At 57.7% G+C, this 14,350-nt stretch overlaps 4 protein-coding genes across 4 annotated transcripts; all 4 read left to right on the top strand.

Moving 5' to 3' along the window:
• Positions 1–1,759: 1,759 nt before the first annotated feature.
• GGS23DRAFT_288786 (fungal-specific transcription factor domain-containing protein) lies at positions 1,760–5,699 on the top strand. The gene is made up of 3 exons (XM_051512619.1): positions 1,760–2,440; positions 2,518–3,423; positions 3,484–5,699. The coding sequence occupies exons 1-3, from the start codon at positions 2,100–2,102 to the stop codon at positions 5,393–5,395; spliced, it is 3,159 nt and encodes a 1,052-aa protein (XP_051375488.1). The 5' UTR covers positions 1,760–2,099; the 3' UTR covers positions 5,396–5,699.
• A 1,137-nt stretch (positions 5,700–6,836) lies between these two features.
• On the top strand, positions 6,837–9,494 carry GGS23DRAFT_552043 (uncharacterized protein). The gene is made up of 4 exons (XM_051515379.1): positions 6,837–7,537; positions 7,690–8,578; positions 8,668–8,809; positions 8,901–9,494. Exons 1-4 carry the CDS (start codon positions 7,280–7,282, stop codon positions 9,142–9,144), a joined length of 1,533 nt encoding a protein of 510 aa, XP_051375489.1. The 5' UTR covers positions 6,837–7,279; the 3' UTR covers positions 9,145–9,494.
• A 441-nt stretch (positions 9,495–9,935) lies between these two features.
• GGS23DRAFT_288879 (Pex12 amino terminal region-domain-containing protein) lies at positions 9,936–11,500 on the top strand. Its single transcript, XM_051512620.1, has one exon. The coding sequence runs from the start codon at positions 10,076–10,078 to the stop codon at positions 11,360–11,362; it is 1,287 nt and encodes a 428-aa protein (XP_051375490.1). The 5' UTR covers positions 9,936–10,075; the 3' UTR covers positions 11,363–11,500.
• Positions 11,501–12,800: 1,300 nt separating this feature from the next.
• On the top strand, positions 12,801–14,174 carry GGS23DRAFT_615358 (uncharacterized protein). The gene is made up of 2 exons (XM_051520712.1): positions 12,801–13,599; positions 13,737–14,174. The coding sequence occupies exons 1-2, from the start codon at positions 13,189–13,191 to the stop codon at positions 13,986–13,988; spliced, it is 663 nt and encodes a 220-aa protein (XP_051375491.1). The 5' UTR covers positions 12,801–13,188; the 3' UTR covers positions 13,989–14,174.
• Positions 14,175–14,350: the final 176 nt, after the last annotated feature.

The following is a 14,350-nucleotide window of genomic DNA, read 5'->3' on the forward strand; positions in this document are numbered from 1 at the left end:
GTCCCTCTCGCAGCTCTCCGCCGGGCGTTCCTCTCCCAGTCGCTCTTTTGGTCTCCCTCCCTCTCTCTTTCTCTCTCTCTCTCTCTCTCTTTTTTTTCTCTCTATTTTCCCTCTCCTCTCCTCATTCAGGTATGTGCGCGTGGCACCTCGGCCGGCCGCACATAGTATCCTACCCAAGATAGGCACCTCTGGGCAGGTCGGTGGGAGGGCACTGGCAGTGCCTAGCTTGGGTAGCACCCCTACTGCCACTTTCCCTTACCCAACTGGGGTGGCGTTTTGGCGTTCGATGTTACCAATGTTATGTACGCCCCTCTGCGGATTACTCTTCAACCCCGCCCAGCCGTGTTGCTTGCTGCTGATTGAACTTGTCTAACTTCCATTCCCCGGGAACAACCTCCAACCTGGGGCAAATATGCATGTACCTACATATATGAGGTACCTATGGGCATCTGTGAGTTACCTTAGGTGCACACATATAGGGAGTATCCAAGGTACTTCTGCCTGGCCTGGCCGCTTCTTTTCCTCTCTGAGGTCCTCCAGTCTCCTCCATCCTGCGGGCCACTTACCCAGATGCATGTACCTATAATAAGAGGTGGAGGTACCTAACCTAAGCTCGTATTTAATTCACACAGACAACCATTGGAACCCGGCACAGACAGGGCATAGGCACCTACACCTCTAGGTTATGTATCGGTGCAAGGTTTCGATGTACGGACATGCCTATACGACGGAGGGAAGGGTTTCCATGTGAGCATACAGGTCCGTAGGTGCTAAGACACTTGAACCTACCTGAATGTATGCGTATGGTGTGCGTGCGTATGTATACCTATATGTGCGTGTGTACGTGTGTGATATGTATGTCCGCATGCATAGGAAGCGTAGACGTAGGTAGGTTAGGTATTTTTTTTTCTTTCGTGGCTGGCACTATGGGTTGGCATGTATATCCTAGATAGGTGGGACGGGATAGCGATGAGATGGGATGTGCGTGTACCGGTATACATAATCGGAATGTATAGGTACCTACCTACGTGCGGGCGGAGGAGGCAGCACGGACGGGGATAGATCCCTGGACGTCCTTTCTGCACGGGCAGACAGACGCAGACGAGCATTCTGGTACCTCGCTTGTATTGTACCTGCAAACCTCCCTTGCGCACGCCGTCCTCTTCCCAACTCTGGCTATGCGCATAGGTAGGCCATATATGACCATGTATATATCGGATGCGTGTACGTCGATGTGTACAGCGGAACAGGATCGCTGGAGGATTCCTCTGTGAAAAAACGCAGGCATTTTCCGTTCCATGGCCAATTTGCCGCAATGGGCGGCATTTGCAAATTCGTACTTGTTCTAACCCGTCCTCCAGCCTCCATCCAAGACTGGATCTAACTCTTCGTCTTCCTCTCCCCCCCCCCCTGGCCTAGGCTTGTTCCTTAGCTCAACTTATCGCGTGCCCTCTCTTCGCATCCGTTCCGATCAGCTCACCATCTCTCCGCTTATCAAGTGGTGACCGTCACTGACTCCAGACCTTGCGATCGCTTTCCGCCCACATAGCGCGCGCGCGCCCACCCGCACCCGCACCACATCGCCCTGGTTCTATCCGTAATGTGGTGAACCCTTGCCCTCTTCTTCCCGCGTTCAGGCGAGGTCGTTGGTATCGAGGACCCTCGAACTAGATACCGCTAAGTCGCCGCTGTCCCCGTCGTCCTCGTAGACACTGCTATAACCGACCTTTTTTTCGCGAACTTGCCTCGCTCGCAATTATCCCATCGCCACTCGCCACGCGCTCTGCGGGCGTTAGAAACACCCCCTCCGACGGCGACGTTGTGGTACGCGTACGTAGAAACACCCTCGGAGCGTAGCACCGAACCGACGCCTTCAGCCGACTCACCGAGTCGAATCTGTTTATTTGGGTCGAGAGCGACCCAGGATCGCCGACCAATTACTATCCCGTCTGAGGTGTTACGAGAAAGCCTTCCCACGAGAGGGGCGATCACTCGCCGCGCGCGCGCGAGGGAGAGAGAGAGAGAGAGAAAGAGGGAGAGAGGAGGTCTGGAAACCGAGGCGGCACGACTCCCGCAATATCATGACGCTTTAACGGAACATGACTTCTGTCCTCCCCGCCCCGACCAGAGACGCCAGCCCATCCGTACTTCTCGTGCGATCAGCCTCAATCGCCACTATGGCGCAGGAACCGACGCCGCCGCGTAATGTGAAGCAGGAGGAGGACCCACAGCGTGGCCGTCGCCGGAGCCGCTCCCTAGACAAGGATATGATGGATGGAAATGACAGTGACCCGGCCGGCGAAGGTGACACCAAGAACGACAATTCGTCCAACTCAGACGGGCCGGTGAGAAAGCGGAGGCGGAGTCGCAAAGGCTTGGACAAGAAGTTCGAGTGCCCGACCGAGGGGTGTGGCAAGAGTTACTCGAGGGCCGAGCATCTGTGAGCTTCCAACCTCCTCCCTGCTTGATTCGACTTGGCTATACTAACCTGGCTTTCTTGTTGTCTCGTCAACATAGATACCGGCACCAGCTGAACCACTCTCCGAAACAAATCTACCGATGCGACTTTCAGGATTGCAAGCGCCAGTTCGTCCGACTCGACCTGTGCAACCGTCATAAGGATCGCCATACTGCGAAGGGGTCTGCGCTGAACCGAAAAGACTCCCTCATCAGCCAGACTTCTCCCGTCGACAACGTAAGAGCTCCGTACCCTACGCCTGCTGCCGTCTCCCCCGACTCCGACAGGCTCGGGCCAGGTTATACTCAAGGACGCGGAGCTCACTTTGAATATCAGTCACCAAAAGACCCTATGGCCACCCCGTACACGCCGGTAGCCAGCACGCCTCCGACGGGGTTTCCCCATACTGGACCTTCAAACGGAGTGGACGGCTATGTACACCACGAACCCGGCTATCCCGGTCCTCACGGCACCCGGCATCCGCACCACTCCCCTACGGGTCCTCCGCGGCCGACTGTCCAAACCAACGTCAGCGGCCCTTACGGCGTCATATCGCCAGTATCCACGCAACACGGCAGTTACCACAACCCCCTTACGAGTACGCCCCAGTCAGCCACGGCGATGCCCTACGTCACCCAGCAGAACTTGACGCCTTTCACCTTGCCGCCATCTGATTTCCCGACCACGACAGCTGCTAGCATCCCGAGGGATTCCGGGCAAGGCTATCCGCACACGGCCTCTAGCGACTATAACGAACACGCGCAAGCCCAGTTGAACGGCGAAATGATGCTGCTCGACCAGATGACAACTCAAACTACGATCCCGGTATTCGGCAGCGATGGCGTTCTGAGTAAGTCTCCGTACGTCGCGATTCCGGAGGATTTCTTCGCGTATCTCTTCAACACAAACGGGCCTGACGGTTCACCTCAACTGGGCCACATGATGCCGCAAAACCAGTATGCCAAGTACGTGTCGACAACATCCACCGAAGGCGTCCATTTCAAGCTAACGGGTGGCAAATATAGTTACGCAGAGCATCAATATAGCATGCCGTATTACGGGACGGACAGTGCGTCTCTGGGCTATTTCCCGCCCTCTAATCAGCCGCAGCAGGTCATGGCCGTGACAAACCTTCTCGATCCCAACCTTCCCGAGTCTCTGCTGTCGGAAGAGAAGAGCCAGGAGATCTTCGACTTCGTTAAGGAACGGTTTCACGAGAACGACCATGCGCCGGTCGAGCGCCAAAGAGAGAGCATCCTGGATGGGGATAGAAGCGACGAAAATCACATGCTAAGCCGCAAGATGATGCAACAGTACATAGGATCCTACTGGGTCCACTTTAGCGACCAGATCCCCATTCTCCATAAACCGACCTTCTCCCCGGATCGGACGCCGAATCTGTTACTGATAGCCGTCATGGCGATCGGCGCCGCCTGCTTAGACCGGACCCACGGGCCGAAGGTCATCAGGGCAGGGTCCCAGCTCTCCAACTTCTTCGCATGGCATTTGCGATGGGAGGTATTCATGGACGTGAATTTCCGACCGCCCGCGAAACTCTGGATCTTCCAGACCCTGATACTATTAGAGCTTTACGAGAAGATGTACTCGACGAGGGAGCTTCACGAGCGAGCCCACATCCACCATGCGACAACGATCACGCTCATGCGGAGAGGGAGGTCGCTGATTGGGAAGTCCGCCCTCGACTCGCCGCCTAATCCGCGTGACGAGAAGCAAGGCGCGAGCGGTTCCCGGCATTCCTCTACGTCGGGGCTTGCGCATACGCCAGACGAGTGGTGGAACCACTGGATCACGAACGAGACCACTCGGCGCGCTGCATTCGCCGCATTCCTCATCGACTCTATCCACGCTACAATGTTCGGCCATTCGACGGTGATGGTAGCGCACGAGATGCGCCTGCCCCTGCCGTGCGATGACCGACTCTGGAAGGCCACCAGCGGCGCCGAAGTGGGGAGGATCGAAGCCAATCTCATATCCAACGGAGTCAAACCCATCTCGTTTCTCGAAGGGCTGAAGCGGACGCTGGCGGGACAGGAGGTTCAGACGAACCCCTTTGGTCGCCAAATCCTCATGGCGGGGCTGTTAAGTGTCAGCTGGCACATGAACCAACGCGATCTCCAAGTAAGCTCGCTTGGTGGGGGTGTGCAGCAGGCTCTCGGCGGTCGCGACAAGTGGCGGTCGACGCTTACCAAAGCGTTCGACTCGTGGAAGACCGACTTCGACAAGTCGTTGCAGCGCGCCGACACGGTGGTCGACCCGTACAGCTACGAGAAGCGGAGCGAGGCTAACGTGGTTTTCGAAAGTCGGACCGTGCTGCACCACCTGGCGCACATGGCGATGCACGTGGATATCGTCGACTGTCAAATCTTCGCTCGCGCGAAACGGCTGCTCGGCAGGGCGATCGGCACCCAGGACCTGACCAGCGCGCAGCGAAGGATGAAAGACCTCTGGGCGCCTTCGGCGAAGGCTCGCGATGCCACCTTTTACGCCGCGAAATTTCTGTGCTCCGTGCTACTTCCCCCGAATTCGGCCCCGCGGTCGGACGGGTACAGCCATCACCAGTCGGCCGTGGTCACATATCTGGCCAGAGACGACGTGCTGCTGAATCGGCCGTGGGTGCTGTATTTTGCCGCGTTAGTGGTATGGTGCTACGGCTTCGCGCTGGAGGGACCGTGCCCCGGAGTCCCCATCCCCACCACGCCGCAGGAGAAGATGAGCCAGATGCGGGAGTATCTGCTAAGAGTTGGCTCGGTGGGATCGCCAGAAGACCTCAAGGGCATGAGGGGGGTTAACAACAACAGCGCCCTGCTCGTCGTCCTAAAAGACTCGTTCGAATCGACACGGTGGGAGCTGCTCCACGAAGGTGCGACGTTGCTGAGCAATTGTATAGTGCTCAACAGCGGTGCGAGCGTTGGTTGACAGGGTTCCCCGCCATCGCACAACACGACGGGATTGTCATGAATAGGAAACGCAATAACTCACGACGATCTGAGAACCATCGATGCACGAAGGAAAGGGTAACGGATCATGGAAGAGCAAGGTGACATATTAAAAAAATCCTTCTCCTTTCTTTTTTTTTTCTTCTTTTCGGTTTGCTGCGGGGACCACACACACACACATATACACACATATCTATCTCTATATATATATGCCCTACCTACCGCCTACCAGAGATGTGTACCTAGGAGGGGGGAGGGGAGGGAGATTTGTGTTGGCGGGCTGATTGTTGTTGTAGCTTAAAAACTGTGATCTAGCTATATACCCACTACGACGTATTGGTGCGGCATACTCTCTCTCCCTCACACACGCACATATATACATACCCCGTGTGAGGTTCGTTACTCTTTCGATACGTATATACACATACATATACATATATATATACGATGAATCAAGAACAAGCAAATACTGGCGTGTCCTGTAGGGTCGCAGTTCGTTGTGCTACTTACCGGTAGTGTTTTCGTTGGCGATGTTTTCGGGATGCCTCTACCGTGGAGCGGGAGTTGAGAAGACGGGATAGGACGAACTACATCGGGAGTCGAGTTGGGCGATTCCGCCGGGCGAAGGGTGTTGATTTGTAATCCGGCCCCCGCGCCCTCCCCGCAGTCGGGAGCGGGGGGGATTTCCCGCGGCAAGCCTGTAAGCGGGTGGTGGGCGCCGTTGTCGTCGCCGCTTGGCGCCCTCGCAGGCGAGGTCGCGAATGAGATGTTGGAGGGCAGGGGTATATATATATATATATAGAGAGAGAGAGAGAGAGGTATATACTACGCGGTGTTGGCGTAGGGCGGAAGACGTGCCGGGCACTGGGTCTAACTCCATCGGCGTGTAGTCTCGCGCCGACAGCAGAGGCGGGAAGTGGTTTGGGGCGGCCCCGGTGCCCTATGTCCAGGTTGGCGAATAGCGGGAGAGGTTTTTGGTAGGCTACCCACGTATGAGTAAGCGATGTTAACATACCTACCTACATAGCACCTCTATATCTGAGGTACCCAAGGGCAGGAATCGGTATAGGGACAGAGGAGGTAGGTAGAAAGGCAGGTTTATATATAGGTACCAGATCAGTAGGTTACTTAACGAAGGATAGGTTCGATTCCTACCAGCGCTACTTGGTAGTCTTCGTTCTTTAGCTACCTCTAAAGATGGTTACATGCATAGGTACATTTATAGAGGTTGGGAAAAGGTACCTCCTACCCTACCTCTTTGAGGAGGTAAGTACCTGTGTATTACTAATCCAACGTAGTGGCAGGCAGGTTTAGTGGTGGGTGTCAGGTACCTCCCTACCTACGGTACCTAAGGTAGGTGGGTAGGTACCTCTTAGTGTAGGTGCCTAGCCCACCGTCCTGCGCAGGGAATTCGGAATCGCGCCATGCGGGACAGGTTCATGCGTTATCGCAATGTTCGTCCATCAATCCATACCTCATCCTACATGGTAGAAAGGGATGACACGTCCGGGAAGAGGGCGTGATCGCTCCCATATTAACTCCGAGCTTGCTCCCGGATTTTTTCCTACTTAAATAATCCCGACAGCACGTAGGGCCAGCCATCCGTGTGACTTCGATCCGGTAGCTTACATTCTCCTCCCCTCCCCTCCCTTCCCTTTCTAATAAACCCGCCCGCCGAGCTACGTTCACCTCATCCCGGCAGACGCAGCGCTCACCCTTGACCTTCTTCTGCACTCCAACTCACGTACGCACACCACCTTTGCAAACCCCTCAGCGACACTCCCGGGGGGTCGCAGAGGCACGGCGATAGACGAGAGCGAGTGTGCGAGAGAGGACTCCCTCTCCGCTCCCGTCTGCTGGCGAGATGGTCCTCCTGACCGAGCTCCCCCCCGAGATCCTGCAACATGTCTTGGGCTTCGTCGACCCGCCCGACTTGGCCTGGATCCCCCGCATTTGCAAGAGCTTTTACCACACCGTCGCGGGCAACACCTCGCTGTTCCGGGCCGTCTATCTGAACAACTTCGACAACCCAACGGACAGGTCTGCCGTGAATTGGGAGCAGGATCTTAAGAATGCCGTCCGCCTCCAAATCATATGCCGCCGGGAGAATGTCGAAGATAAGGTGCGATCACATCTCGATTTCTAGCCTAGGGGATGGCCTATACCTTGCTTATTCGTTTTTACCTACGTGTTCGCGCATTCTGCTTACGCTTGTCTCACCCGCATTGTTGCCCCTCGAAAAATCCCTCACTCTCCTAACCCTAGCTGGTACAGAAGAACGATCTTCCGTTCGTCTACGACACCGTCACGGCCCTCCTTCGGAATGCGGCCACCGACACCGACCGGGTCAAGTCGACGACCCATCCGTCCTCCCTCAATGCGGACCTCCTAAGTGCCATCTTCAAGCAAGAGACTAACCAATCGGCCTTCCTACGTCGGTCTTTCATCTACGAACGCGCTCGCGGCGAGTGCAGCATTGACAATCAGGTCGAGGCAGCGCGGCGAGAGGACCACCAGAAGAGTGCGCATCTACACTGCCTCTATGGGGTGCCCGTGTTATACGCGCATTCTGAGTCCCACCGGACCCGGCGCAGCAGGATGAGTCCCTTCGCCTGCTCCAAGGTCTACGACATCCGGCAGTACACCGAAAACACGATGTGGGGGCCGTTTATGGACGATGATACGGGTCGCGTGGACTGGGAGAAGGTGGAGGCGATCATGGTCGTGATCGGGTCCAACCTCCGCAAGCTCGGCCTGACCAAGTTCCCGGTATGCAGGAACTTCTGGGAGATGCCCTTCGCGGGCACGTGGCCGCACAGCTATAAGCCCATCCCCATCCCGACGTCCCACGAGCCCGGGCCGCTCGACCTGCAGGACCCGTACGGCGTGACGGGGATGTGGCTACGCGTCGTCTGCTTCCTGGACTATACCGACTTCTTCGCCTACAACTTCAACTCGGCAGAGAACCCGCCGCCACGGCACATCCCGCGGCCGGCCATCGACGTCGGCGAGGCCACGCGGCTGATCCTGATGAAGCTCCGGGTGACCAAGATCGAACCCCCGGGGCCGGAGGACGGGCAGGCGCTGCCGGTGGTGTTCTTCGAGGGAATTTCGCGGTCCCTCGACAACAGCTTCGACGAGAACGCGAACTCGGACTTGAGAGGTATGAAAGGTGCGTCCGTTGCCCACGCTGACAAGGATGTCCTGCTGACCACAGATTCACGCGGTCACGTGGACTCGGCGAGAGAGCAGGCTCGGTGCGACTGACACCCGAAGGCGAGGTCCGCTGGACCACCTTCTCAGTCTTCAGCGGTGTCGAGCGGTGGCGGAGCGAAAACGTGCAGGTTGGCGGCGTCCGGAGCGCTAAGGGTGTCCTGGGGAACTGGTTTGACAAGTAAGTCCGATCCCATAAGAGTGGAGGAGCGATCCTGCGACCTTCTGCCACACATGCGTGGTGCTGAGCTAATGCTGGGACGGCTCTGCAGGGATTACGACCCGCGCGGCCCGGTGGGCCCGACGGCATTCTGGAAGGTCTCGGACAAAGTGACGGAGTCGACCAGCTACCGCGCGCTGACACATGACTTCCTGCCGCTCATCCAGGGCCATTTCGACGAAGCCCCAGACGAGTACGACCCTGAGCAGTCGGACGACGACGAAGGTGACGACGACGAGCCGGGGCTGGAGCTGGAGATCACGGGAATCTCGTGGGTAACATGGACGGAGGATTAGCTGCCCGCTATCTCTCGCAGTTGGTCTTTTGATCTCGCTCGGGGAAGCGGATCGGATCAGGCGAAAACCATAGGTACCTGCTTTTATTGAGACTGTTCGACGGGGCTTCTTCGCAACCCTTATCTCGTCTTCTCGTTCCCATTTTTATTTATGCTGTATTTATGGCGGCTTCACGACGAGTTCTATCTACAATTAGGGGCCTCGGTAGACGATATACAATTCCGAGATATTGTTTCTGTAGACATGTGTGCTTCTAACGAATAAATGTGTGCTGTGGACGGGGTTGAATATCGTTAAATCGAGCATGTTGGTGCCGCGCGCGGCGGAACGCATAGGTAGGTACATTCCATTACATGACATACTATACGCATACATATGCATAAGTTATGGCTGTACCCTACGCGGTATATCAGCTAGGTATAATTCCTGCATCGACAGTCTCGGCCAGGGTGACTTGTGGGGTGCGGGAACGCGCCAGGGGCAGTTGGCCCGGGCTTCGTCTTTATTTTCCTTTCCCGTTGTAGGTAAGTACCTACGTCAACCTCGCCAACCTCGGCACGGAACCAGCTAGCAACTCTTTCATCCCATCTCCCTCGCCATCTCGGTATCCGTACCCGTGCCCATACCGTGTCCATACGTGTATAATACATATACGTCCATCAAGGACTATCCACAAAGACTGACTTGTATCTACCCACGTTCATATCCACCGGGCACGACATACATTGCCTTACATTCGACTCTCCCGGACACACCGCACCGCGATCCCCTCCCACCCGACGTTCCCGTTTGATCTCTCTCTCTCTTAACCGACATGTTCCACTCCCGAAGATAAAAACAACAGGAAATACAACGAAAGATACAGAGAGAGGGAGAGGGAGAGGGAGAGGGAGATAAATAGATCATCATCCAGGCCCATCTAGCAGCTGCGATGGAATTCGTTACCGCCCTCCGGGGCACATTCGACGACCAGAAGCCCTCGCTGTTTGAGCTCCTCTCCGAACAGCAGCTCAACTCGCTTCTCCCTCCGACGCTGCGATATCTCCTCACCGTAGCTACCCATCGCTACCCGCGCTATTTGCTACGCGTCGTCAATTCATTCGATGAGCTCTACGCGCTGGCCATGCTCGTTGTCGAGCGCCACTACCTACGTACGCGCGGCGGCAGCTTCACCGAGCACTTCTACGGCCTGAAGCGAGAGAAGGCCCTGCATGCCGAGATCCCACGTGCGGCCGCGAAAGCCCCAGCGCTAGTGCGGGAGACCCTCAAGCTCAGCGAAACCGACGTGTGGAAAAACTTGGCGGTCATGGTCGCCGTGCCCTACCTGAAGCGGAAACTCGACGAGAGCTACGAGATCGAGGCCCCGCGCGCCCTTCTCGGCGCCAACTATACGCGCATGCCCGCGAACCCCACCCTCAAGCAGCGCTTCTCGCACTACTACAAGTGGTTCATCCGGAACGTCTACCCGAGCGTGCACGCCGCTTATTACTTCAGCATCATCGCCTTCAGCCTGGCGTACCTGTTCGACAACACCAAGTATCACAACCCCTTCATGTGGCTCATCGGCACGCGAATACGTAGGATGAACGCTGCCGACTTCCAGGCTATTGAGGCCCTGGCAAAGCCGAGACCGGGACATCCGCCTTCCTCTAGAAGTCTCTTCGACCCGAGAACCCTGGGGCCGAAGCTGCTTGGCAGCCTGTCGGTCCTGCTACCGACAAGCATCTTCGCGCTCAAGTTCCTCGAGTGGTGGTACGCGTCGGATTTCGCGAAGCAACTGTCGAGGAAGGCGACCGAGAATCTCGAGCTGCCACCGCCTATCGTGTCCGGCCTGACCGCTCTGGGCGTTAAGATGTCCCAGAGGAAGAGCCGGGCCGACGGCCAGGACAAGGACGAGGCGCCAGATACCGAAATCCCCCTCGCGGAGGATGCGCCCATCGCCACGCCGTCGCTGCTCCCCATCCTGACGGTGCCCGCGCCGAAAGACTCGGAGCTGTGCCCCATCTGCGAGGAACAAATCACCACGGCGACGGCCTGCCAAACGGGCATCGTGTACTGCTACGCCTGCATACACAAGTGGCTCGAAGGCACACACCCGAAGCAAGAGGAGTTCATGGTCGACCGGACAGGCAAGTGGGAAAGCGGGAAGGGCAGGTGCGCCGTTACAGGACGCCGGGTTCTCGGCGGCACCGAGGGCCTCCGACGTATTATGGTGTAGGGGAGGGTCGGGCATGGAGGTAATCGAAGGGGTTTCATCGGCATCTGCATCGAGTCAGGCACTGGCGTTCAGGGTAGGATCTTGAAGAGAGACTGGGAGTTTCAGGGTCCAAGAGCGTGCCATTTGGCAGGTCCATTCTAGACTTTTCGGCGCTGGCCGGCTACTACGGACCATCATCGATATCTCTCCCCAGACCGAATAGTCGCACCACAAATACGGGAGCTGTCGATGGGAATTGCCGGGAGCAAGTATTGGCCATCTCGCATCCCGGTCGCCTCACCACGAGAAGGCTGTCAAATTTAGTTGTAGGGTCCTGCGACAGTTACCGGGATGCGGTGATGCAAGTAATTCAGAATGCGTTTCTATCTGATGATCGACCCATCTAGCCGTCGATATTTGCTCCCTCCGCCACTCGCAGTTAATATGAAGCATTCCATAAATAGCACATTGGGGGAGATCCAGACTCCGGTAGAGGGAGAAAGAGAGAGAGAATCGACTGTTGCCCTCTGAGGCTTCTCTCTCGGACGCTCGCATCAAGATTGGCGCTGGGGACAGTTCGCCACTAGATCCGGAGGTCGCAGGCTCGTTCGTTACGGCAACCCGGAGCGACTTGGGACTGGAAATTGTGCGGAAGGATGCCAATCTCGCGTAGCGCAAATGAAAAGCGCCAGTCTGGATGGGACGGAGACATTCTAGGCTTCGCGTCGCCGCCGCCTCGCTTCCCCAGTTGCCCATCGCCGCTGCTTATTTTAGCATCACCCGGGGTGCTGGATATATATCGTGCTGCTGCTACCCGGCGACAGGCAGATTTTCGCCTTTAACTATATCTGGGTGATTTGTCGTCGATGGCGTTCTTATTTTCCCCCTTCCAACTAAACCTCCCTTAACCAACCCCCCCTCCAGCTGGGGCCGCTCCGAGACCTTCCTTTTCCCGGGGCGAGATGGGTAGCTCTGGTTAATATGGCTAAAATGGCCGCCCAGCCCAGCTGCTATGGGCTTTGCTCGCTCCCCAATCGCTGGCTGTTCCTCTCCCCTCCCCTCCCCCGGTGTTCCTCTTCCCTTCCTCCCTCGGCCGCCACATTCATCACGCTTCCTAGAGACCCGGAAAGCTAGCAGGCCACGGTACGTGGCGAGCGACCGAGCGCGTGCGCCATCCTCGCCAAACATCCCCCTTTTTTTCTTTTTCAGCCGGTGACGACGACGGCGCGCTCGCTGCCGTCCTCCGCCGCGCGTGTCTAACCACAGAGAGGCCAATCTTGAGAAGGCCCGGTTGGGCCCGAGGCACCCCCCGGAAGGGACGCGGGGCCCAGAAGGTCCATCTCTTTTTGGTCGCTTCGCTCTGCAGGCCCTCGGAAATTTGCCACGCCTCACGCCGAGGGCCTGGCTGGCTGCTTGGTGGTGGTGGTGCTAGGACTGGGAGGCGTCTGGGTTGGCGAGGCGAGAGAATAGACCCGTCAGCGCGAATGGGGTGTGTGTGTGTGTGTGTTGCGCGAGTCGCACGAGCGGTTGCTCGTCGTCTATAAAGGGCCCGGTGTCCGCGTCTCGAACGGTGCTGGCTGTTGTTGTTTCTCCAGCAGAGTCCTCCACGCGACTTCGTAGTCAGATTCTCTCCTCGCCGCCAACGCTGCTCTGCGATACTCTACATACTTATATACAGAGTATTCCACATCCGCCCTACTATCCTATCCCTGCCTCTGCCCTCTGCGGCCGCCCGTCTTAAGACATCCCGCCCGGCCTCTCCGACTCTGCGCGAGAACCTCCTTCCTCTGCGAAGACTTACAGCTGCGCCTACACCACCACCACCCACACACACACACACACACATCATGCGGACCACGTCGCTGCTCGCGCCCCTCCTCGCCGCCAACCTGGCGGCGGCGTCGCCGGTGCCGGCCGAGAGCCCGGCGGAGGACGCGCCGGCGGCAGCGCCGCGCGTGGTGTCGATCACGTACTCGGGCAAGGGGTGCCCGTCGGCGAGCCCGGGCGTGGAGCGCAGCGGCGGCGACGACGCGCCGTCGCTGCGGCTCAACGCGTTCGAGGCGCAGGTGCCCGGCGCCGCCGACGCCGCCTCGGTCCACTGCCAGGCCCACCTGCAGCTGCAGCTCGCCGGCACCGGCACTGCCGGCTGGCAGGCCGCCGTCCGCGACGTCGCCGTCCGCGGCCACCTCGTCCTCGACCCCGGCGCCTCCCTCGACTGGTACGTCACGAGCTTCTGGAGCGAGGACGCCGACAAGACGGTACGTTTTGACTTTTTTTTTTTCTGTCTCTTTTTGCTACTACTATTGCCTACACCTCACCCCTCCTACCCCTCCTGCCCCCCCTTCTCTCTCTCTACCTCCGACGCATCGTCTTACTAACACGGGCCCCCGCGCAGTCGACGCTCCGCGGCACGCTCAAGAACGAGGGCAGCTCGCGGCTCAGCGAGGACGTGACGGCGCGCGGGACGGTGCCGGCGGCCCAGGTCGCGTGGTCGCGGTGCACCACGTCGTCGGGCTACGTCGGCCTGCTCAACGTCAACTTCCGCGTCGCCCTGCAGCAGGCCGCCGCCTCCCAGCACGGCTACTTCGGCAAGGACCCCGACACCGCCCCCTCCGAGACCTGGGGCTACGTCTGGAGGCGCTGCTAGAGCGCGCGCCCCCGGAAGGGATATCACCGACGAGAGTGCCTCGTCGTTATGGGGTCCGGAGGGATAGTGCCTAGGTCGGAGATGTTAAATATATAGATATATATATGAGAGACTCGGCGAGAGAGGGGAGGAGAAGATTTGGTGCATGCTCAGCTTGTTCTCTATGAAAAAGGGGGGGACGGTAAGGGGGGAGGGAAGGGAGAGCGCCGTCCCGGGGTTTGCTTACTGGACATACTACTACTTACTACTATACGCTTTTTCCCTTTGTCAGCGTCGGTTGCTTGGGCATGGCTACTTACTTGGACACTGGGGTTTATAAAAAATTGGATAGATTTCGCTTCAGACAACGTCGTGATGAGAAG

This window comes from Durotheca rogersii (genome assembly GCF_024521655.1).
Source record: "Durotheca rogersii strain YMJ 92031201 chromosome Unknown GGS23scaffold_3, whole genome shotgun sequence".
In the NCBI taxonomy this organism is placed as follows: Eukaryota; Fungi; Ascomycota; class Sordariomycetes; order Xylariales; family Xylariaceae; genus Durotheca; species Durotheca rogersii.